Below are 24875 nucleotides of genomic sequence, written 5' to 3' on the forward strand. Positions count from 1 at the left end.
ACATTGTACATAGTAAATTTATAATTTTTATCTTTTAAATGGTGTATGGATATTGGCAGGTACTTCAGGGAGACAGCGCTCCAACAACAGAAGCACAAAAAAAAGACATTTTAAAAATTCTATATTTCATCATATTCTACTGTTCAAATGTTAAATTAAATGACAATACTGTATTTAATTTTGATTTGTTTATTTTTCAGAACTGGATGTAAATCCAGAGTATATGCAAGTGATTTCTGACGCTGCAGCCAACGTACAGAAACGATCATCATCTGGATCAGACAAACAAAAATACTTGGACCGCTCTTCAAATAATTCATGTTCATCACCTAAACAGTCATATTTAAATAAATCACCAAACCAGTCATATTCCGAGAGATCTCCGAACCATTCATATTCAGAAAAGTCACCAAAACAGTCTGTATTTGAAAAATCACCAAAACATTCATTCTATGAAAATGTGCCAAAACAAAATTCACCAAAAACTTTAGTAACAAATAACGGTGATGATACAGAATTTCTTGACAAAGTGTCCAAATTTGAACTTATTTCGCATAATAGAACTTCACCGACAGTAAAATCTCCTATGCGAGTTATGCCACCTGATACTCCTTACCAAGGGTCACCAGTTAATACTATAAATAGGAGACATAATAGTTCATCAGGTGTTTCGTCTCATGCAGGTGAAAAAGTTTTCACTCGTGAAACTGTAACGACACGAGTGCCTGCTAGTTTCTTATGTGGGAAATCTACAACTGAGCATTCACCAAGTACAGGAAGTACATCTGAGCGTGTGCCAAGTACAGGAAGTACAAGTTCTAGCTCATTAACAAGTGTCAGTAGTGGAGCAACATTATCGTGGAATTCTGATTCTCCAAAATTAAATATATCCAGTGATAAAACTAATCATATATCTCCTGCTGGTAGTAAAGGTAGTTCACCAAATTCTAGATCTCCACTCAACAGTGTTGCCATTACTCCTAAACAAAAGGAGAAAAAACCTTTCAATTTTACTGAATCTGCAACATCAAGAGTGAGAAACGCAACTGATGCTGACCTCTTGGCGGAGAGCATTATAAATGGTGACTTCCTGGGAACGTGTGACATAGAAAGTAATAGGAATACTTTTGATGGTATTGATTTTAATTTTGACGAATTAACTGCCAGTCAACAAGATTTAACAATGAAACATCGTGAAAATGTGGAAGAGAGGAAGAAGGAACAAGAGCAAGAGAAAATAGAAAAACAAAGATTGGAAGAAATTTTAAGCATGTGTGCTGATTATGAAAAACAAATAGAGGATGAAAGAGTTGTACAAGAAAGTCCAAAACCTAAAACTACCGCCTTTTCAATGCAAAAGTTTTTAGAAAGAAATAACATATCATCTGAAGTGGAAAAACAAACATTGCCAAAGGACAGTCTAGCTTATGGGGTTGGACAGCAGTACTCTCATTCAACACCTAAACAAGGTCAAGAGTCCTTTACTGCCTCTTATCCAGTGTCTTCTCATGTTGGTCATCAGACATTTTCTAACACTTATTCTCCAACATATACATCATCTTCTTCTCAAATTAAATCTCCACACACTGTTAGTAATGTGTCTCCTTTGATGAATGGACCATACAATTCTTACACTAGTAATGCTGTAACTCCATCTAAAGGAACACCTCCTCCTGTGTCACCAAAACCTGTCATGACAAAAAGTTTTGATACATTTTCTACTTCTGTTCATAATGATCTGATACAACAAAGTACCCCTGTGACGATGTCTAAACAATGGACTAATCAAGTACGGTCAAAGACACCAACAAATGTTGGGGATCAGGATAACTTTTCTGGTGCTGTTACCTCAAACTACAATGGAGGGCTTCCATTAGGAAATAGACAAATAAAGGAGAGCTCCTCAAAAAGGTTTTCACCTCCAGACTATGAAAATGATTTTGTTGATTCTGCAAAATCTGTTTCTTTTTCTTCAAATGTTGTAGCACCTTCATATGGCATGTCAACAATGGATAGTAGTCATGCTGCACAACAGCAGTTTAAGGGGAATAACTTGCCACTGACTAAGGGAAATAACTCTCAGGAAAATTCAAATTCAGATTTACAAGAGATGTCAAATAAAAAAGAAATGTATGTCTCTGAGGATGCTAGTCCTAATCATTATACTGTATTGAGTGAGAATCAGTCACCACGATTTGATGAAAATTCATTCAAAATCTCACAGGTTCAGAGACCAAATCAGCTACCAAGTTTTCATGACTTCACAAAAGAAGTTCATTCTTTAGATAGAAAAGACAAATCTGAATATAGAGGATCAATGACAAAAATAAAAACCAATGGTTCATTAGCAATGCTGAATTCACCAAATAATCCTCATAAAGATGTCGCACATGGTTTCCAAATGAGACGATGTAGTTCAAATTCTTCAAACTCAGAAGAAGAATCGACAAGTGGAACTAATTCTGAAGATACTGGAACTATTAAACGCCGACCAGAATTAAATCGTAATAAAGATAACTCTCTAGGAGGCTCTCCATTACAAAGTCCACGTCTTTCACCCCGCATGGGCAGCAAAAGTCCTCAAGTTACACGTCGTCATTTTAAAGCAGATGACAAGTCTAATGAATTACTCAAGTCTCCTACAGAACAAACACAAAGTGTTCAAAACTCATTTGATTATTTTAATCCTGCAGTAAATGGAATGCCTTTTATTGATGAGTCATATGATAACCAGAGAAATAATGTGACCAATCAGAATCATGGAATTGCGTTCATTGATGAGTCATATGATAACCAGAGAAATAATGTGACCAATCAGAGTCATGGAATTGCTTTTATTGATGAGTCATATGATAACCAGAGAAATAATGTGACCAATCAGAGTCATGGAATTGCTTTTATTGATGAGTCATATGATAACCAGAGAAATAATGTGACCAATCAGAATCATGGAATATATGAAAATCTACAATGTAGGAATAATTCAGTTACGAATACCAGAATGGTAAATGGATATCAGTCCACAGAAAGTAATTCCGTTGAAATGGACCAATCATTTTCGAGATCCAGATTATCTGGAGGATCAACAGGAAGTAGAAAATCAGACGACAGGCTGACACCAGTAAATAATGAGGCTTTAATTTCCAAAAGTAGAGAACGTCTCAGATCAGATTCTAGTATGGTAAGACTAAAGTTACACATGTTTTGTTGAATCTTCCAAAGAAATGCAAAGTAGGTCTGATATGTTGGACAATGGCCTACCAAAAAGGTGATCCCAGTAGTCAAGGTCATAAAAAAACCTTCTCTTCAGCTCCCAAGAGATGTCAAATGTTTGGAAAGGCAAAGGAGTTGGTCCTGTTTCATATCAATATTTTTGTTATCAATTTCAGTTTCATCTGACGAAAGATTTTGAACACTTTTCAAACACTTAAGTGTCTATTTCAAATGATTCAATTAGTTTATGTGAAAGATTTTAATTGATTTACTCACTACAAACGCTCCGATTCAATCTTAAATTTGAAAAATCTATCAAATATGCCCCAAAAAAAATATTTTCAGATGGTTTTTGTCAAAAATGAAAGAATGAATACAAATGCTGCCACTTTCATTTAAGACTGAAACCGTCTAAAATTTAACTAAATGCTAAAATTGTGAAGATTTCAGTAATTTAGCTTGACTAAATGATACTAGTATCTGATATATGTGCATTGTATAGTCAAAAACAGCTCATATTTATGTAGCAGAACTTGAGAAGCATTCTACTTTCCAATAAATACTTAAAAGTTTACATTTTAACAATTTTGTAAAACTGCTATATTTTGGGGCCAAAAAGGGATCTTACGGGACCTACTCCTTTTCCTCTTAGCCTTATATTCAAATTGTTAATTCAGATGAATTTTTGATTGTATTTGTATAAAGTTTCTTGTAGTTATGATGTCTTTTTTTTGTGTTCTCTGTTAACAAAATAAGGAGGGAAAGATAGAGTGTTCTCAGACATTAAATGGTTGATGACTCTGAAATCAATCAAATCAAATTCAAACTTTCACCTTGGTTTCATGAAATGTTGTGATGTTGCAGCCAGATTGTGCAACTTGCTAAATAATGAAATCTTTTGAATATGTAAGTGAACATCCATAACCTTTTTACCCATTAAAAGATAATTCAAATGGCTTAACACAGGGTAAAGGATTGCAGAAGCTTCGAACACTTAACTTGTCTTAGTAGATAGTAATTTTTACTTACAGGTCTTCTGAAAAACAACATAACTTATCTGAAAATCATCTAGAAAGTGTTCTAAACATTTCCCATATCAAATATATTCAAACAACAGTAGGTTGTGAAGCTCATCATATGGTCCCACTCTTAAAAATAATTTAGTAAATGTGTAAGTCAATTAGCCAATTATTAATTATTGTTTGTTCAGTTTAACTGTCTCTGTATTAGTACATAAAAGTCATAGACCTTTAAATATGCATCTTGAGGACAAGAATTTTGGATAATCAAACTAAGAGGAAGACATGTTTAATGTAAATAATACCACCTTTCCATTGATCAAATTTTAATTATACCCAATAAGGGATGGTAACATTATATGTTACATAATAACTCATGGTGGAAAAAAATGTCCTAATTGAATTTTAATTGATAAACAGCAGTAAAAGTAAACCACACATTTTGCAAGGGCAGATCGTGCCAAAAGGTTCCTAACCCAGGCAGGATAAAAAAAGGGGGATGTTCCAACTATATGTCCCCATTCAAATGCATTGATCGTCAGAAAAAAAGGGGGGTTCAAAGTTTCAAACCCTTGTAACTCTCCCCATGGATCTGCCACTGATTTGTGGAGACCTTAAACAACTGGTCAGTATAGGTATTAGCCAATAGAAACACTTATTTTAAAGTATTTTAAAGTCATTTCGTATTCATCAATATTATGTTAAACTTATATATTACAACAGGTAAAAAAAATATGTCGAAAACCTGTACAAAAACAATATCATCACTCGTAAACAAAATTATGTCTGTTACTAAATGCATATGTCAATAGGTAGGTGCATGTTTTCTGATCTAAAGTTAATCACAGAATATCAAATTTAACTTCAAGTAAGTAAAACTAAATTTAAAGTTCACTTAAAATATTTTTTAAAAGTTTATGAAATACTTGAGTATTGACTAATTTTAAGTAGTATGTTATAAGGGAAGTAACATCTTTCTTTCAAGTGTTAGGGTTTGCGTGATCGGGACAAAAAAAGAATAAAATTGTAGTTTTAAACTAGTTTACTTACTAACTGTCTTCTTTATAATGTGCAATGTGTATTTTATGATAATACATGTATAAATTTAAAATAAAAAAAGGAGTGGTATAATTATTTATTCGTATGATATAATAACTGACTTCCGAAAAACTATGACATGCTTAACATCAAAGAAAAAAATCGTTGAATAGAGACACTAAGATAAGGGGAAGTCATTGTACTAAAACCTTGATCTTTAAGTTAAATAGTCAATGATTGTAATACACTGGGTCATCTACGTTTGACGGTTAAATTGTTTGAATTAGATATTTATGTTTTAAGTTGATCCGTCAACATATTTTTACCTGGGTTTACCTGTATAACATATTATCAAATTTTGGTTTATCTTTTAATGGCCGATTCTTTGAACTTAGCGTCTAATTCATAAATGAGTGGGATTTCCAAAAATGGTATGTATTTTAACTTTTAGAATTAATTTCCTCTTAATTATCATGATTATAGAAAGACGTTGACATCTTACTCTTATAGAATGATCATCACTGGGTAGATAATGGTGAAATTCTTGTTTTGTTTTTGGTTGTATGTTTGTTTTTAATTTATAAGTGACAAGTGTTATGATAAGAAGAAAATATTATTTGTATTAAGTGAACTTTAGGATTGGTTGTCTCTAGAAATTATAACTTTATCTACACTTAATAAAGTATTTGTCTGAAATAGAGAACAACTTTACCCATTAATAGTAAGTTAAACATAAATACAAATTTTTTACATAAAAACAAATTTTTCTATATTTATGAATTGTAAAAAAACAAGTTGACAGCTCATTGATGATTGTTGAAGCATGATTGCATATAATTGTTTGCATCTAGTTCATTTAAACTTTGGTGGATAGTTGTCTTATTGGCAATCATACCACATCTTCTTATTTTTATACTAATTGACTGCAAAAATCAAGGACAATTACTGTATTAAGTTTTGGATATCTACTGAATTTTGTCCACAAGTACTTAGTAGTTTTGTTTTTGTTGTGAAAACAAGTTTTCTATAATTAATGATCTGCATAGTTCACTTTTTAAACTTCATACCAACTCTAAAATATTATAAAGCCTAAAAAAACCACTGAACAACTTATTTGCATAACATAGATATAACATCTGACGGACTGCCTCATTCTGAGCAAAGTATTATGATAAAAATCAAACAAATAAAGAGTTGTTTACTGCATTATTTTTTTCTTTCTGAAAGACGCCTATTTAGGGCTAACATGAACAAATCTCTGAGCATTTTTTTACTGCACCACCTACAACCTTATTCTTAACAAAGCATTATATGTGACAAATCATTCAAATAAAGATATTTTAACTATCTTATTTTTCTGAAAGACGCCCACTTAAGAACAAATTTTATTCACCAAATAGACAACATGAGTGTAGGTCTTATATAAAATGAAGAATCATAGTTTTAAGGAGTATTTATAACAAAGTAGCACTTTTAATCCTCACTGCATTCACAAAATACTTTCTATATGTATATGTTGAAAGTATCAGCATTTATTTTAAGACAAGATATTACAAACCAATAGACCAATTCAAATTCCTTTTTATTAATAAGTTAAGCCAATTACGCCAGTTAAGCCAGTCGACCCCAGGTCATTGGCATTATTAAGCAATCGACTCTTACAGTGACGTAATAACATAAGCATTTTGACATCAGAAATATACTGGAAAATATACAATGTGAAAGTTGTCTATAATCTCTAAACCTTTTGAAAATTTACCATGAGGTCAAGGTCATTCATCATGTTCATTACAATACATAGTACTGTTTGTCATTGGGTTATTTTTCTATCTACCCCTTTCATAGGTTTAACTTTCTTCCTTTGAAATTTGAATACTGCATGAAATCTATATATACTTCCTCAGTCAATGTTTTATAACAAAATGAAATGGCTTGATTTCTTTTAAATGAATGAGTGAAACTAAAACTAGGTTTTCAAATGTGGCCTTATTGACACCCATCATTCAGGAAACAACTGTTTGTACATGTATAGTTTGTATAAATAATTATGTGGCACCTACTCTGTAAAAAATGATAAATACTTGATAGCAACTTCAAAAATTGTCAGCGTAGTATGTGTATTTTTGACAGTATCTGACACTGATGTGTTCAGAACAATAGTTAACACCTATACACAGGGGTCATAAAATGGGAAAATACAAGTTATACAAGTTTTACAATGTCATATGCTGTTGTATATTTGTAAGATCTTGTAAGTTTGCATTTTAATTTTTTATCAATGAGAGTTTTTTGATAATTCATAGCTCCTTCATTAGATTTTAAAAAGGCCTACTGTTTTTAAAGTCTAAATGTTTACCTTTTTAAGTCGATAAGTCTAATTTGAAAAGTGTTTTTTTTTTTCTATAGGTTTTGCAAACTAACCTTCAGGTTATATACTGTAGTATAGAAAACTAGGTTATTTGTATGACACAAGGGGATGTTCATGTGATTTTAAGTTTAGAAGATGTGGTATGATTGCTAATAAGACAACTATCTACAAGACGTTGATTTACCTGAAACAAATCATACATAACCTAATTATGTTTTAAATCCTTGAATGTCCAATCATATAGTTTAATAGATTTCTATTTTTTGTTTTCAGGAGTCCAGTACAAGCCAGCAGTTAGATAAACTGAAACAGACCAAAGCTGAACTTATAAAGAATATTGCCTCATTAAAACAACAAATTGTGGAAATAGAAACACAAGAGAATGAAGCCATTAGAGAGGTAATGCTGTAAAAAGAAAAACAAATTTATAAATCTGTGCATCCTAAGTGTTAATTTAACATCATCAGGAACACTCAGATGCAAAATTTAAAAACTAAAATTGTTTTGACACTTGAGTCTTATAACCAAAATGACTTCATTTTACAACACAATATGATTGGAAAAAGCAAAACAGAAAACAAATGCCATACTATAACCTTATGGACAGGATCAGAGCCTAACACAACATATGTTTTATATAACTATTATATTAAATCTTATAACAATAAAATATTATATTATTTCATATATTTTGTTTACATATTTTGCTTATATATATATAGAAAACTACCTTAAAATGTTTTATATTAGATTATGCTCTTTTAACACTAAAATATCAGTTGTAGAACTACAAAAATGATTTCATGTAACCTCATAAATTGAGCAAGAATGACATAATAATGTGCAACTGTGTTCAAAAAATAGTTTTGACATTGCTTTGTATGATTTTATTATTAAGTTGGAGATGGAGCGAGCTTTACTTGAGGGGGAGCATAACACTGAAATGGAGGAGTTACAACAAGAACAAGACAGAATCAATGCTCTGAAACTTCAACAGGCAGAACTCATAGAAAGATCAGCTAAAGAAAGAGAAAAAGTATGTATAATCTAGAAAATAGAAATAAAATCTTACATTCAGAGAAAAAAGAGCATATGTTATGAAGTTTCAACAGACTAAACTGGTAAAAAATAAAGTGGAGGGCACTTGTTAAACTGACAGGGACATATAGAAAAAATGGAGCTTTTTATTTGAAAAATCAGCTTTATCTTGGAGTTTAGCGTTCCATAGGAGTTGCAAGCCTTCAAATATTTAGATAAATATGCATGAAATATTTGCAACTAGACATTAAGAAGCAACTAAAAATCAATCAATCAAATATCTAAGTCATCTATTTACCGGACAGATTTCCAGAGACATCTCTTCTGAATTTTTGTCTCTTGATACCTTCAGTGAAAACGACTTTATTTTCACCTGTACAATTTACAAACAGAACATTAAGGAAATAAATTATAATGAAACGTCACCTTTAACTGTCAATTGAGTTATGTAATAACAAACAATTCTCTACAGTGTAATTTACCAGTAAAACACCATAAATCTGGTTAGTTTTTTGATGAATTTATGTTATAAATTACTATTGGACAGGTTTTATTACTGGTCAGTATAGCATTTTGTAATGAAGTTATTGTTACATGCATGGTCAGTGTTTTTATTCCTCGTCCTACTTCTCCCTAAATCATGTCATGCATAAGTATAATTAATCATTACATTTTTTTATGTTGTCAGATCAAAACTAAGTTGTTTTCAGAATTACAAGTGTGAATAATTTAATGCTTGTCAGCTTTATTTTATTTTATAGGTTTTTCATTTGTCTTGTATATTTTTTAGCAATTCTTAGACTAAACATCAGATAAACATAGAAAAATAGTACATTGAAATATTTCAGCTGGTTACAAGATTGAGAATTATTTAAAGGAACATGAAACGTATGACTTAATGTAAAAAAAAAAAGATGTGATATGATTGCCAATGAGACAACTCGCCACAAGAGACCAAATGACACAGTAATTAACAACTATAGATCACTGTACTGCCTTCAACAATGAGCAAACCCCATACAGCTGCTTGGTTATTTTGACCCAACAAAAATTACTAAAAGCAATAGTAACAGAACAAGGGAAGTTAAAACTTTCTTTTGGATCTATAACTTGGCATTTTGAAGTAGCATGTTTTGATATTTCAGATAGTTTGTATCCATTATAGTAATGTATCCCTTTATTCACCCTTCCCGCATGCATACCACTTTTAAAGTTCTTACATTCATAGTGCCAGATTTGATAGATTGCTATTGGTACCAGTTTTCATAGATTGCTATAAGAACAAGCAGCTTTTGAAGATTGCTATGGCTACCAGTTTTCATAGATTGCTATGGTACCAGTTTTCATAGATTGCTCTTCAAAGCTAGCCTGGGAGACAGGTCCAATCACTACTTGGTGTCTTCAGAATGATTGGTTGAATTTGTGTGGCCACCATATAGTGCTGATCATGATTTAAAGTACTTTGCATGTGCATGTTAAGTTAACTTAAAATTTAATAAATAGTTTGACTCATAGATTAACAGGTGATTAATAATTAATGAAAATTGGTCAGGTTTGGTGTAATATATAGGTATATTATTATTTTTAATAGCATTTTGCATGAAATTAAAATAAATGTTCAACTAATTCATGGCTATGAAAAATATTTCCTGTAAAATCTTTGAAGAAATGATACTATCCCACAATGCATTGTTCTTACACTTGATGTCCTTACATTCTCTTCGCTTTACTGATAAGGTGTGGGTTTAGAATCCCAGGCTAATTTCATAGTTTGCTACGATTTCTGTTTTCTGAAGGACTTAAATGTTTTAAACTTGTAGGCCAGAAGCCCAGTTTTCAATAATAATAATGAATAAATACTAACAAAGTCACGAAAAGTATTACTTATAGTATTGTTGCTGTCATCTAATATCATTGGGGGATAGTTGTCTCATTCCAATTCACATCATGTTTTTATATTCATTTGAGTCTTTGTAATATAAACTTTGTTGTACAGACAAGCTATTGGTACTATGGATATTCTGAATTTTCCATGTGTTTAGTTAAATTGTAATTTGGTTGATACTTGTTATTCAGGGTTTTGCCAAATTCTGCACACAAGCATGTAGTAAACTTATGTCATTGGAGCACTTAAAGTATAATTCAAAAAAGATATGAAAAAAAATATTCAAGAGTCTCTTTACATATTAAATTTGGTTTTTGTACAAGATTTAAGTATAAACATTGGAATATGAAGAACTCCTCTTCAAGGATAATAATGTATACATAGAAAAAATGATACAAGTATAGGATTCCCATTTCTTTTTGAAGTAGTGAAGAAGTGGCCTTGACAATAAGTTTAATACAATAATTATAAATAAGGAAGAGATGTAGGGTGGAGAGGAATCTTATAGAGTTTCTCTTTACTGATTGAACTGTTTTTGTTTTCATAATTAAACATTGATTGTAGTACGGATAATGTATCTAGAATTAAAACAAAAATTCATAATGTCATTAGCAAATCCTACACACGCAAATGAAATGACTGAAATTGGATTTTGATTGTTCAGGTTTTTAAAAGCTGAAGGAATTTAAACCAAACTGGCAATTTTGTTTGACTAAACTACTTGTTCTCTAAAGTTGGATGTGACGAACAAAAATTTGCCATACTCTTTGAGTTGGTTTTTGAAACCTCAAAGTTACATTTACATTTAAAATATATAAGCTGGATTTTTGGAATAACTTTTTAACAAAAATATCGTGAGAGTGTATAAATAATATTTCAGGGATGTGGTTTTACAAAAAATAATTTATATATTCAGGATATACAGTACTAATGTGTGCATTCAATGCACTAAAAGTATATCATGCTTTTTTTTGTCGAGCCTGCAACTTTTGTTGCAGAAAGCTCGACATAGGGATAGTGATCCGGCGGCGGCGGCTACGGCGGCGGCGGCGGCGGCGTTAGCTAACTTCTTAAAAGCTTTATATTTTAGAAGGTAGAAGACCTGGATGCTTCATACTTTGTATATAGATGCCTCATGTTATGAACTTTCCGTCAGTCACATGTCCAATGTCCTAGACCTCATTTTCATGGTTCAGTGACTACTTGAAAAAAAAGTTAAGATTTTTTGTAATGTTAAATTCTCTCTTATTATAAGTAATTGGATAACTATATTTGGTATGTGCGTACCTTGCAAGGTCCTCATGCCCGTCAGACAGTTTTCACTTGACCTCGACCTCATTTCATGGATCAGTGAACAAGGTTAAGTTTTGGTGGTCAAGTCCATATCTCAGATACTATAAGCAATAGGTCTAGTATATTCGGTGTATGGAAGCACTGTAAGGTGTACATGTCCAACTGGCAGGTGTCATCTGACCTTGACCTCATTTTCATGGTTCAGTGGTTATAGTTAAGTTTTTGTGTTTTGGTCTGTTTTTCTTATACTATATGCAATAGGTCTACTATATTTGGTGTATGGAATGATTGTAAGGTGTACATGTCTAGCTGACAGGTGTCATCTGACCTTGACCTCATTTTCATGGTTCAGTGGTCAAAGTTAAGTTTTTGAGTTTTGGTCTATTTTTCTAATACTTTAGGCATTAGTCAACTATATTTGGTGTATGGAAATATTTTATGATCTATATGTCTGTTACGCAGGTTTTATTTGACCTTGACCTCATTTTCACGGCCCATTGCTAAGTGTAAAGTGTTTGTGTTTTGGTCTGTTTTTCTTAATTTATAAACAATAAGTCAACTATATTTGTTGTATTGAAGAGTTGTTAGCTGTACATGTCTGCCTGGCATGGTTCATCTGACCTTGACCTCATTTTTATGGTTCATTGATCAATGTTTCGTTTTCTTTGGTTAATGTTGAGTTTATGTGACAGTTGTAATAAAGCTTTATATTTAGGTCTATCAACATAATATCAATGATTAGTAAAGAAGGCGAGACATTTCAGTGTGTGCACTCTTGTTTTTTATATATTCAGGATATTTTATTTTTTGATGTGTATTTAGATATGCTTAACAATGTATTTGTGACTGGGTTTATATAACTGAATCAGAATGATGATCCTTGTTGATCTTAGACATGTCACTGCATTAAACACCTCATCATTGAATATCTGATAAAGATGAAAAATATTGACTTTTCTTTTTTAAGGAAATAGAAATAATGGACAAGAAACAAGAAGAATTATTTGACCTTGAAAAGAAACACTTTGAAACAGAACAAATGTTGAGTAGTTGTCATGACAGGGAGAAAGAAAAGATAAAGGAACAGTTCGACAGGGAACAGGAATCTATTGAACAGAAACATAAAGATTTTGATGATCTGGAATTCAAACAGCTTGAGGTAAATTTTCTTTATTTTTCTTCTTCTCTACACATTTGGTGTAAGAATGTTATTAGAATTGACAGGAAAAAATTGCAAAAGGTAAATGAAATATGTGATCCTGTCTCAGTGAGGCATCACAATATATTCTAGTACATGTATTTGTATAATTTAATCTGCAAAATATTTGCATTTTTATGGCCCCGCAACGAAGTTTAACCCTTGTCCGAAATCCGTAATTCCGATATTCCGTAATTCCGTCATTCTGTCATTCCTCAACAAACCATTATACAGAATTATTTTCTAAACACCTTCAGATATTGGGCTGATTTTTGGTATGTGAGTTAACCATGATGAGTTACAGATCAAGTGTAAGTTTCGTTCCGCTCCACTAATTTTTGCCGAAATTACAGACTTCGGACTTTGAGAAATTGTTGAAAATCACAGTTATACAGACTTTTTTTCTAAACGCCTTCAGATATTGGGCTGATGTGAGTTAACCATGATGAGTTACAGATCAAATATAAGTTTTGTTCCGCTTGGCTAATTTTTGCTGAAATAACAGGCTTTGGACTTTGATAAATTATTGAAAATCATATATATATATAGTTATACAGATTATTTTTCTATACCCCTCCAGATTTTGAGCTGATTTTTGATATGTGAGAGTCAGTGAGACTACCATCATGTTTGTGTCCACATGTGTTATTGAAATTGCAGATTTTTCAACTTTTTGGGACGGGGCCATTCGTGTCACTTTGACACATCTAGTTTAAGTTATGATTGTTTATATTAAATCTGTTATTTTTCAGTCTGAGGCAAGATATGAGGAAGAAAAAGAGAAATTACAGAAAAAGTTAATGACTGATCAGAATAAACTTCTGGAGAGATATAAAACAAGAGAGGTTAGAAATTACAAGTCACTAGACTAGAGCAAGGAGGTTATCTTAGAAGGAGAGTGAACACTCTGCTTGATACAAAATTAGCATCCCCAGGTTCAATCAGAGAAAAATGATAAAAATATATAGAAACCGACACGTTTATTACCCACTTGACATGGCCCTCTGATGTACCAGGCTCTTACCGCGAGCAGTTCGGACTTTTAGATAAATCGCGTATGTCACGTGATTGTTATCAGTGACTGGGTCATTAATGTTCTGGTGTATTTTTGTTAACAATGCAGTGCATAGGTGTTTATGATATGGAAAAAGATCGGACGGGCAATTTCAAAATCAATCATCTGTCTACCATGAAAATAGATAAAGAAATGACAAAGTTATGAGGGTTTAAAGGAAAGTTGGTATGCGATTTTTATTTTTATTGATTTAAGAAAGATTTTCCCTTCACCTTTCAATTTCTGTTTATGAGAATTGGCAGGTAATAATCATAGAAAATATACGAATATGCAAAGTACTTAAGTTACGGTGACCGGTAACGACCGGAAAGACTATTTGCAATTGAAACAGAGAGAAATTTATCGGGAGCAACATAATAGTGCTTTCTTTTATTTTAACATTGACGCCAATGCGTCGGATATTCGTGTAATTTCTATTGGTAATAAGTTTACTTTTAACATAAAATTTTAATTTTTAATTACTTAATAAAAAATATCACAAAAATCTTATTAACATGTCAATAATTGTATACCCAGTCAGTTTATGACACCTGGGGTGTTTCCATTCTTGGTGTCTTCAACCATGGAAGTAATATTTAAAAGGAATAACATCGACTAATTATCATGTATTAACGGCCTGCAGAGCCCTGTACTAAAGTCATATGATTTTATCCAATTATAGTCTCAGTGGTAAGACCCCTTTGGTTACTATCTGTGATACCGCGGTTGTAAAATGGCATCTGGAATTTCTTATCAGTCACATGATTTTATCGAGTCCGGTAATTATAAAGTACCTGTGTGAAATCCGAGGTTTATTAATAAGAAGGTGGCGCTGTATCATATAAAACCTGTACCTTCAGAAAGAAGTCGTATGATGTAAAAAACTTGAAAAACGGCCGAGAATTGTTCAAACTACAGCAGTTTACCATGGAAAATTGTATATAATTTAGCATATTTTTGCTTTTTACCGTTTGTTTTAAACTGTTTTAAAAGTATTTTCCGGTTAAAAGCGGATCCCGAGTTAAACAGTTAAATACCAATGAATCGATCAGGTTTCACATGATGTTTAACAAAATAATGTAGGCAAATCTAGACATAATTTTTTTGCTGTTGAAATGTGCAAAGTTTATCGAGATTGAAAAAAGGATAGTTACTTTCAAGTATTAAATTTATGTATATGTCATAAATGTCATTACATTATTGAAACTGGACAACTAAAAAGTGGATAAAATTTTCGTAAATATGTATATTTTTTTTACAAATGTTTATTGTGGAATGCACATTAATATAACAAGCTACAGCAAAATTATAACAAACTGACGAAATGGGCTCTGTCTTACGGCAAATTCACTTTTACACAAATTAGTTTATGTATCAAGAACTTAAATTGAAGGATAGATCGAACTGTTTAGAATTGTGAATATTTTAATTGACTAATACACGAAAGACTTAGATTTTTCGTATTTAATAAAGGGGGTCCAAACGTATTTTTTTAACAATCAACTTCTTAACTTACGGAAATGGTTTTTTAACTGTCTGTAAATATTAAAATTGAAAATGACCCAGCCTTGTTCTCCAATTTCGTATGTGATAGCTGTCAGTTTAAACTATTAAGATCAAACTAACCAAAAATAGGAAAAAAATGGACTAAAATAAAAATTGAACGAATGACTCTATTCGGCAGGGTACATCAACGGAATGTAACGAATGGACTATTCGGGTTACTTCGCACGTATATACGACAAAAACTTGTCTGTTCGTAATTCTCCGTGAACACGAAAATGACCGATCACATGCGGAGAATCAATTTCCATGCCAGATATTGATCCAATTAACAAGTTATCGAAAGATGGGCGGTAACGCAGATGAAACCTTTGAAGTGACGACGATGTTATTCCTTTCAATATAACTTCCATGCTTCAACCTATGCCAACATTTGATAAAAATATATTCAACCTATGCCTACAAACAAAATACAATAGGTGTTGTTATAACAATTATTAATTAATAAAAGGTAAAATACAGTCAGTATATTTAAGCATTAAATATTACTCTTTAAAAATTCACAAACAAAAATAAAGTATTTGCAAAATTGTGTTGTATTAAAAAATGGAATTATAAACAAATTCTAAAAACACAAAAATTGTAAAATAGGACACTTGATACTAGCAAAATTGAGTTTAAATAAATATTAAATTATTATAAAAATAAAATAAGACTAAATTTCTAAAATTAATCGCATAACAATACTTGAGAAAAAAGAGACCAAAAAATGTTTCAATTGTGCATTTTTTTTTATTTCTTTTTCATTATTTTGTGTATTAAATATGAAACATACTTTAACAAGCAACAAAATATACAAATATAACATGCTTCAACAGAAACTTTTTTTTAAATCAAATTAATTTTGCAATATAAAATTTAAAATAAATTTTAAAAAATGATTTTTTTTTGTTCATTTATAGGCAGCAACTTTCCAGTTGGACAGTACACTATTTATTTATTAGATGTTTTATGGGTAGTTTAGAAATTCAAGTACTCTGTGTTTGTTTTTATTCATTATTTATTGAGTTGTGAGCTTCTGTCCAAGTTTGGTACAAATCCAGGATAGTATAAGAATGTTATTAAAATTTTAAAAACTTTAACAATAAAGTGAATGTATTGTATCCTGGCAGAAAAACTAAGTCCTTTTATAAGTAAAATACGGAAAAAAATGGATTGTTTGTTTTACAAAATTTAGTTCTGGACACTACAATGTATCTAATGATCATAAACAAGCTTCTGTTTAAGTTTGGTACAAATCCAGGATAGTTGAAGAAAGTTATTCAAATTTTCAAAACTTTAACCACAGAGCGAATGTAATGTTTCCTGGCAGAAAAACTTAGTCCTTTTATAAGCAAAATACAGAAAAAATGGATTTTTTGTTGTACAAAAAATATTTCTGGATACTATCTTATGATCATAAAAAAGCTTCTGTCCAAGTTTGGTCGAAATTCAGAATAGTTTAAGAAAGTTATTATTAAAATTTTCAAAAACTTTAACCACAGAGTGAATATTTGTGGACTCCGACGGAATGTAGGATCGCTATGTCATGTTTTTTTTACTAAAGGATAACAACATGACACCAGTTGATTGTGCAGATGCAGCATCAATTCATATCTTATAGTATGACTTTTGAGGCAATCATATTAGTGAAATTTGTCTTATTCTCTGAATGTGTTGGAATTAATAGTGAACATTTAAAATAGATATTTTATATGAGTCAGTATCTATGAAATTCATGAGTTTCAATAGTGGTGCATACCATTGTATTTGAAGGAAGCTATTTTACATAAAATTGAATATTTTTATCATATATTTCTATATTGTTCATGAAATAGATATTCAATATGACTAGATGATTGTTCCTTAAATAAAAATTCATAAAATCCTTACCCCCCCCATTATTTCATTATACTAATTTTAAACTTATTCCTTTATTAAATAGAGATCCTCAACACACAATTACCTACATTTTCACTAGTACTTGTAAGAGAAATTGTATATTGAGTAAACATCAATGCTAGGTTTAAACTGGTTGTAGATTGATTAGCCCTAATTAATTTATGTTTTTATAACACTTAATCTGTTACAAATTATTCAACCTATGCCAACATTTTTTCACACAATTTTATACCTAAAATTCAAAATGTTGGCATAGGTTGAATGAACCCCATTCTTACTCGGGTATGTAATTTGGACAAAATCTCCCTCTGTGACAGAGTCGATTTCAACTAATTAACACCCACTTACAGAAAATTGGGTAACATTTTATGTGTAATTATCGTCTTTTGTCCTCTCTCCTTCTCATATAACCTCCTTGACTAGAGGGACTGAAAATTACATGTAAAACTTTTGGTGGCATATACAAAAATGTGTAAACTTTTGGGCTTTAAAATATGAGATTAAAAGTTACATATTTAAACTTTTTGAGAAATATACCACTAGAGGGGTTTGAAATTACATGTTTAATTAATAAACTTTTGGATTGTTGTAAAACTAAGAGTGGCTAGGAGTTACGTGTTATATTGAAAAAACTCCAGAGAGGACATAAGAATAGAAATTATTAGCAATATTGTTTACTTTAAATCTCTAAATGAATGCCAATCGTTTTATATTGATCATTAAGTATTTTTGAGTTATGTCCCTTTGAATATTGTTTATGAAAGAGAGTGGGTAAAATTTATAGAAGAAAAAATAACTTTGACTATTGTTATAGAGCTAAGAGTTGTAGAGAAAAATAAATGAGGAACACAGTTATATTGGTGATGGGTTTATTTTTTATGTCATACAGACCTGCCAACTCTCCCGATTTTCGCGGTATCATCCCGATTTTTATCCCTCAACCCGAATCCCGATATCAGGATCGTAAAACTAGTCAAAATCCCGATTTTCACCAAATATACCAGAAAAAATTATTGCTTACCGATTTTGAAGTTTTATTGATCAATTTCAAAAAATCTATAATTTTTCCTGGGGACATATTATGACAAGTTAACGACCCTACGCTAATCAACAGTCACAACAGGTGTCATAATTAGTGGTTGTATGTAATCAGATTACCTAATGGGTTGTAACAGTCCTCAAAATTAATTTGTATACACAAAATTTTGGTCAAACAGCCTTTCAATTTTAATCAATTTATCATACAAGCACAATTTGCAACATTTGCCGTAGTTCCACAACAAAATCATAACTAATTGAAAGATGAGAATTGTAATGAACTCTCAAGAAAACATCGTTTATCTTGAAATCCGTTTAATTTTTAATAAACCAGACGCCCTGTGTCTGTTGATTTAAAATCGACGCCATTTTGTATTCACTTCTACTATGTTACTGTATAAGCCTCTGCCGGTAAGAGCACATCTGAATACAAAGAAAGATAACTCAAACTTTATCCATTTTCTCATTGATACTGATAAGACCATAAGTAAGACTAAATCAAAATTTGTCTTCATCCTTCTAACTTTAGGACATGTAGTTTTAGGTCTTTTGAGTCAAGGTTCATAGATAAGAAGGTCTTTGGAGGGGGAAAAGGTGGGGGGGTCTCTACTTTGAATCCTTTCTTTTCAATGCCAATTTTCTCTATTCTTCAGTTATTTTGTCAATTTTATAATTTAATAGTACAAGAATCATGCAAATAAAAGAACTTAAGGCCTACAAGCTCATCATTAGTATACCAAAAGAAAAAAGAAGAGAACTTAGACTATTTTAGGAGAAAAAAACAATGCACACAGAAAAGTCGCTAAAATTGTAACCCTTAAAAATTCTTAAGGGTTCCACAGAACCCAGTGTCTCGCCTACTTTAATATGCTGTTAATCGCAGGCTCAACAAAAGAGGAATAAAATCAATGAAAATATTCCTCTTGATACTATCTTATGATTCTAAGAAGCTTCTGTCCAAGTTTGGTAAAAATACAGTATGTTTTAAAAACTTTAACTGCAGACTGTCTGTTATGTAAACTGGAAGATTTATAACCATTTATAAGTAAAATACAGATACACAGGTAAAATTTTCTTATAGATACTAGCTTTTGATCCTAAACAAGCTTCTGTCCAAGTTTGGTACAGGTCCAAAATAGTATAAGAAAGTTATTAGAATTTTAAAAACTTTAACCACAGAGTGAATGCGTTGTTTCCTGGCAGAAAATCTAAGTCCATATAAAAGTAAAATGCACAAAAAAATGGATTTTTTTGTTAACAAAATTTACTTCTGGATACTATGTTTTGATCATAAACAAGCTATTGTCTAAGTTTGGTACAAACCCAGGATAATTTAAGAAAGTTATTAAAATTTCAAAAACTTTAACCACAGAGTGAATGTTATGTTTCCTGGCAGAAAAACTAAGTCCATTTATAAGTAAAATACGGAAAAAATGGAATTTTATTTTTCCAAAATTTCCTTCTGGATACTATCTTATGATCATAAACAAGCTTCTGTATAAGTTTGGTACAAATACAGTATAGTTTAAGAAAGTTATTAAAATTTCAAAAACTTTAACCACAGAGTGAATGTTATGTTTCCTGGCAGAAAAACTAAGTCCATTTATAAGTAAAATACGGAAAAAATGGAATTTTATTTTTACAAAATTTACTTCTGCATACTATCTTATGAACATAAACAAGCTTCTGTCCAAGTTTGGTAGAAATCCAGTTTAGTTTAAGAAAGTTATTAAAATTTCAAAAACTTTAACCACAGAGTGAATATTTGTTGACGCCGCCGACGACGCCGACGCCGACGGAATGTAGGATCGCTATGTCTCGCTTTTTCGACTAAAGTCGAAGGCTCGACAAAAATCTGGTCGCGCGCTAAATCCCCAATGGAGATTTTCATAAGTTGGCAGGTCTGGTCATATCTTTCTGTCAAGTTTTAGAACAAACTTTGAAAACATACAACAGTTCACAATTGCAATGATGTGGGTCTTATTGGGGTCTAAGTGTGACACCAGGTATGGCCGATTTTTGTATGCGTGACACATTTAGGTAAAATTATTGTACTTGAAAACAGGAAACCAGTGGTGGGGGACAACTGAAATAACAGGCATTATTATAACAATGATAAGAAGGGTGCAGGAATCTTACAAAATAATAAGCGGGATCAGATTCTGCCTTCAGCTTCCCCAATGAGACCCCAATCATGATTGACCATCAATCAATCTTATTATTTTTCAGAATCGTTTGCAGCAGATTGATTCACAACAACATGACATGTTATCCAGTGTAAGAAAAGACATAGAAAATCTGGAACAAAGTCGACTGGTCTTAGTAGAACAGTTAAAGAAGGTTTGTCACATGATCTTGTCACATGATCTGGTCACATGGTTGTTGTTATGGTTTCATTTAATTATGAGTTGTTGGAATCATTTAGATTTTATGCTTTTTTGCTTTATCTGTTGCCAATAGACTTTTGTTTTATTTTGTAGACCTTGATTATTTATACCATTCTACATTTCAATGGCCATTTTGAAATTAAACTACCTTGAGTAGAGAAATATTTCTGATCAATGCAGTTGTGTAGTAGAATATTTATGTTTAATTTCATAAACAATTGAAATGACTATTGAAATGTTGGATAACATTTTTTTTTCTTTTTTTTTTCTGCAATATTTCAGTTATGATATTTTAATATTTGAATTATTTTAGTGCTTATATTTATTTCTTTTGATATTATGGAATGTTTTTATTTTAACCTATATTATTTACTTCCATTAGGGAATTTTTTGTTTAGTTTTGGAGTTTGTTTTCAGGAGAATACAAAATTAAGTGAGTTGAAGAAGACAATAAAAACACAGACAAAAACAGCAGAAGACATCTTATCTGACGAGGTATAAAAAGTCAAGGACAAATTAAATGTCAAGGACAAATATTTAACTCTTATCAATATGTTTCTTCTGATTATATTTAGTACATGTACAAGTTTATTTCAATGTCCTTGATACACTAAGTTTGCTTAATTTTTTTTTTAAACAAATGTATGTAAATTAGTTTTTTATGTTGAAGTTTTTCTGAAATTACCAGAAGGCATTTAATCTTTAAAAAAAAAACTTTATATCAGATAAAAGAATATGATTTAGAATTCTTATCTGATGTTTGTACCATAGTAGACTTTGAAAAGAAGTTAGATTTTTAAGCATGCATGGCAGCTGTAAGGTTTAGTACTTTTCTTTGGTTTTATATTTTGTTGTGAGAATTTTTATAAACACAAAGAATATTATAGGGAATCAGTTTAGGCTAATAAGATATATTTATAGATTATCGTTGATCATTTCAACCAGATTTCGTTTTTGCTTGAACTTGAACGGCGAAAGTGAGAAAAGCAATAGAGTTGAGATGACCAATGATAATCTGTTTATTGCTATTTTACCTATATTGATGTTGTTCAATTTCATTAGCAACGCATAGTACCCCCTTAGTTTCTAGCGATCATATTCATATCACTCGACTCAGCTTAGAAAGGAAATTATCAGTCAGCAAGATCAAAGGAAAATTTCGTAATAACAATGTATATATTATGACACATTACCTGCCTACTCCGAAAAAATATGCTTCATAGCAATATATCATTTGAAGATAAAGTGTAGACTGAGAATAAGTCAATTATTATCTGAATATCAGTTGCATTGGCAAAGTTTTATACAGATAAAGAAAGAATGAACCTTGCTAGTTAAAAAAGAATGGAATTTCATTGTCAAATTTTTGTGAAGGTAATTGCTCATAATTTGTTTAAATTTGACCCTCAATTGATCTTATAATTGTATTACCTTTTTTATCTGTTTTATTTTTAAATATATTTTATCATATGATAGGAATCTTATATTAATAAGTTCAACAACTAATATAAAAACTTTAACATTTCTACATTTACAGGAAAAACATGACAGTTTTTCTGACATCAACCAGAACTCCTCACAAAAATCTTCCCATTCAAGTTCAACAACTACAGTTACTAATTGGTTGATAAGCCCCACAAATTCTGCCAAAGGTGAGAGAAAGAAATCAGCCACGATGCTGGAGATAGAGAAAAATCATTCACTTTTTCTAGAGCAACAAGGCAAGTACATTGTACACTGGAAATACAGGAAATTGTCAGAGTTGTCTCCCTTACTTGAGTTATCTCCCAACTAATCATTTTAAAATAATAATGTTCTCATAAAAAAGATCATGCAATTATTAATTTCCTGAAATGTTAGTAATTGTCAAGATTGTAATGGCATTGAAGTTGAGCTAAATTGATTACCATCTTTTGTTGAAACATTTATCGCTCATTAAAATCAATGTCAAGTTTTATGATGTAGGAAAATACTATACATGTACTTCTATAAATTTATTGCAATTTATAAAACATTTACTTTTCTTTAGTTTTGATCTTCTAGAACATTGAACTTATTTTTATTAAGAACCATTAAAATCAAAAAGTTATATTCAAAGTTGATGATCATAGGATTTTTAACAACCTTGATACCCGTCTTGCATGGTAGGCTATTTGAGGTAGTTGTACAATGCAGTATGTTCCCCATATCTAATAGTAGGTACTTAGTATTTTTAGGATTAAATAAAGATTATCTTTATATATATATTAATATTTTAATTTAAATTATTATCCCTGATTTATTTCATACTGTAAACCTAAAAGTAACTTCACCATCACATAGAAATACTTCACCCATGGGAGATAACTCTTGATTAACTCTGACAACTTTCACTACTGAAGAAAATATGACAAAATCAATTTTGGAATGTAAATAAAATTGCATGACTAAAAGCATAAGATAACAAATTAAATTCTCAGTGTACCAATGCTTGTTATAGTGTTACTAATAACAGTACAGATTCAAACACACAGATGATATAGTTTTAATGGCTTTTGGATTCATGTTTTTTGCTGAATTTTTGGATGGCTGTGCATTTTCATTTCATGTCAATACGGCTCTAATTTCTTGTTTAAAATATATTTATTGATATTTTTTTCTTTTTGTTCTGTTTACCTTCGGAAATTATTGTGATGTTTTTATTATTGTGAAAAATGCGACAGAGTTAAAATCACAATAATTTAAACTCACATTTTGAAATTTTTATATGAATTAAACAGGATTTTTACCAATATCGCAAAAATTAAAATCGCATTTTAGTCTAAATTTTACAAGATCGAAATAATAAATTCACGTTAAAGTTTCTAATTTTACAGTAAACAAGAATAAATGCTCAGTTGATAAATTCAATGAGAAATAAGGAAAAGAATAAAACATTTTTAAAAACACATCTGATCATTATTGAATCTGGACATTTTATTACAATATATTAGATAGTAACACTGTAGATTAATTGTGATAATTTTGACTGCTTTACTTGTTACATAATAATTCATTACAAAAAAGAGGTAACATGATTAAAGATGAGTTTTTATTTTGGTATTCAGCTGTTTCATCTGAGTCAGGTAAATGTTTGTACCAGTATAATCTGCTTTAACTATTTGGTTTTATCGTATTTTATCACAATCTGATTGGAGCACAGATTCTGTGTCCAAACTTACCTTACACGGAACTAACAACTCTCTGTTCTACTTCTTTTAAAGACCTTGTTGAAGGCCGTACATTGACCTATAATGGTTTACTTTTATAAATTGTTATTTGGATGGAGAGTTGTCTCATTGGCACTCACACCACATCTTCCTATATCTACTTAAGGAATCCTCAGTTTTCTCCTAACGTTCATGTCTTCAAAAGAAAAGACAGAAATTTTATTGGTTGGCAAAAGTTATCAATAGAGAAAGTAAAAAAGAAGCATTGTTAGATCTGTGTATACAGAATCATGGACACACAGGAGCTGTTTTTCAGTCAGATTGCTCTTTTATCATGGAGGAGGGATTTCAACTTTATAATGTTGTTATTTTATGTTAATTTGGATTTGGGTAATATTTTTACGCACCTTTTTGTAATTGGTACACCCTAACCTTTTTACTTGAGTCCTTAACATGGTTTTACTCCTGACAAACTTACAGTGTTGAATTTTTGAAATACTAAGGCTTTTCTACCTCAGGCATTGATTACCTTAGCTGAATTTGGCAAAACTTTTAGGAATTTTGGTCCTCAATGCTCTTCAACTTCGTACTTTATTTGGCCTTTTTAACTTTTTTGGATACGAGCGTCACTGATCAGTCTTTTGTAGATGAAAAGCGCGTCTGGTGTATATACAAAATTTAGTCCTGGTATCTATGATGAGTTTATTCTATG

At 30.9% G+C, this 24875-nt stretch overlaps 1 protein-coding gene across 12 annotated transcripts in view; it reads left to right on the forward strand.

Annotated features, from left to right (window-relative positions):
* The window catches only part of LOC143078681 (uncharacterized), a 113686-nt gene that overhangs the window by 43459 nt on the left and 45352 nt on the right, over nucleotides 1–24875 (forward strand). For 5 of the 12 annotated variants that reach the window (XM_076253566.1, XM_076253567.1, XM_076253576.1 and 2 more), the window contains 9 exons: nucleotides 201–3181; nucleotides 7912–8037; nucleotides 8537–8674; nucleotides 12822–13013; nucleotides 13805–13897; nucleotides 20818–20928; nucleotides 21393–21470; nucleotides 22513–22696; nucleotides 24062–24079. In XM_076253566.1, the coding sequence (XP_076109681.1) occupies nucleotides 201–3181; nucleotides 7912–8037; nucleotides 8537–8674; nucleotides 12822–13013; nucleotides 13805–13897; nucleotides 20818–20928; nucleotides 21393–21470; nucleotides 22513–22696; nucleotides 24062–24079 (3921 nt within the window). Of the gene's footprint in view, nucleotides 1–200; nucleotides 3182–7911; nucleotides 8038–8536; nucleotides 8675–12821; nucleotides 13014–13804; nucleotides 13898–20817; nucleotides 20929–21392; nucleotides 21471–22512; nucleotides 22701–24061; nucleotides 24080–24875 lie in introns of all 12 variants that reach the window. The other 7 variants (XM_076253570.1, XM_076253572.1, XM_076253573.1 and 4 more) reach the window with 5 other exon arrangements.

The sequence above is a fragment of the Mytilus galloprovincialis genome, chromosome 6 (assembly GCF_965363235.1).
Source record: "Mytilus galloprovincialis chromosome 6, xbMytGall1.hap1.1, whole genome shotgun sequence".
In the NCBI taxonomy this organism is placed as follows: domain Eukaryota; kingdom Metazoa; phylum Mollusca; class Bivalvia; order Mytilida; family Mytilidae; genus Mytilus; species Mytilus galloprovincialis.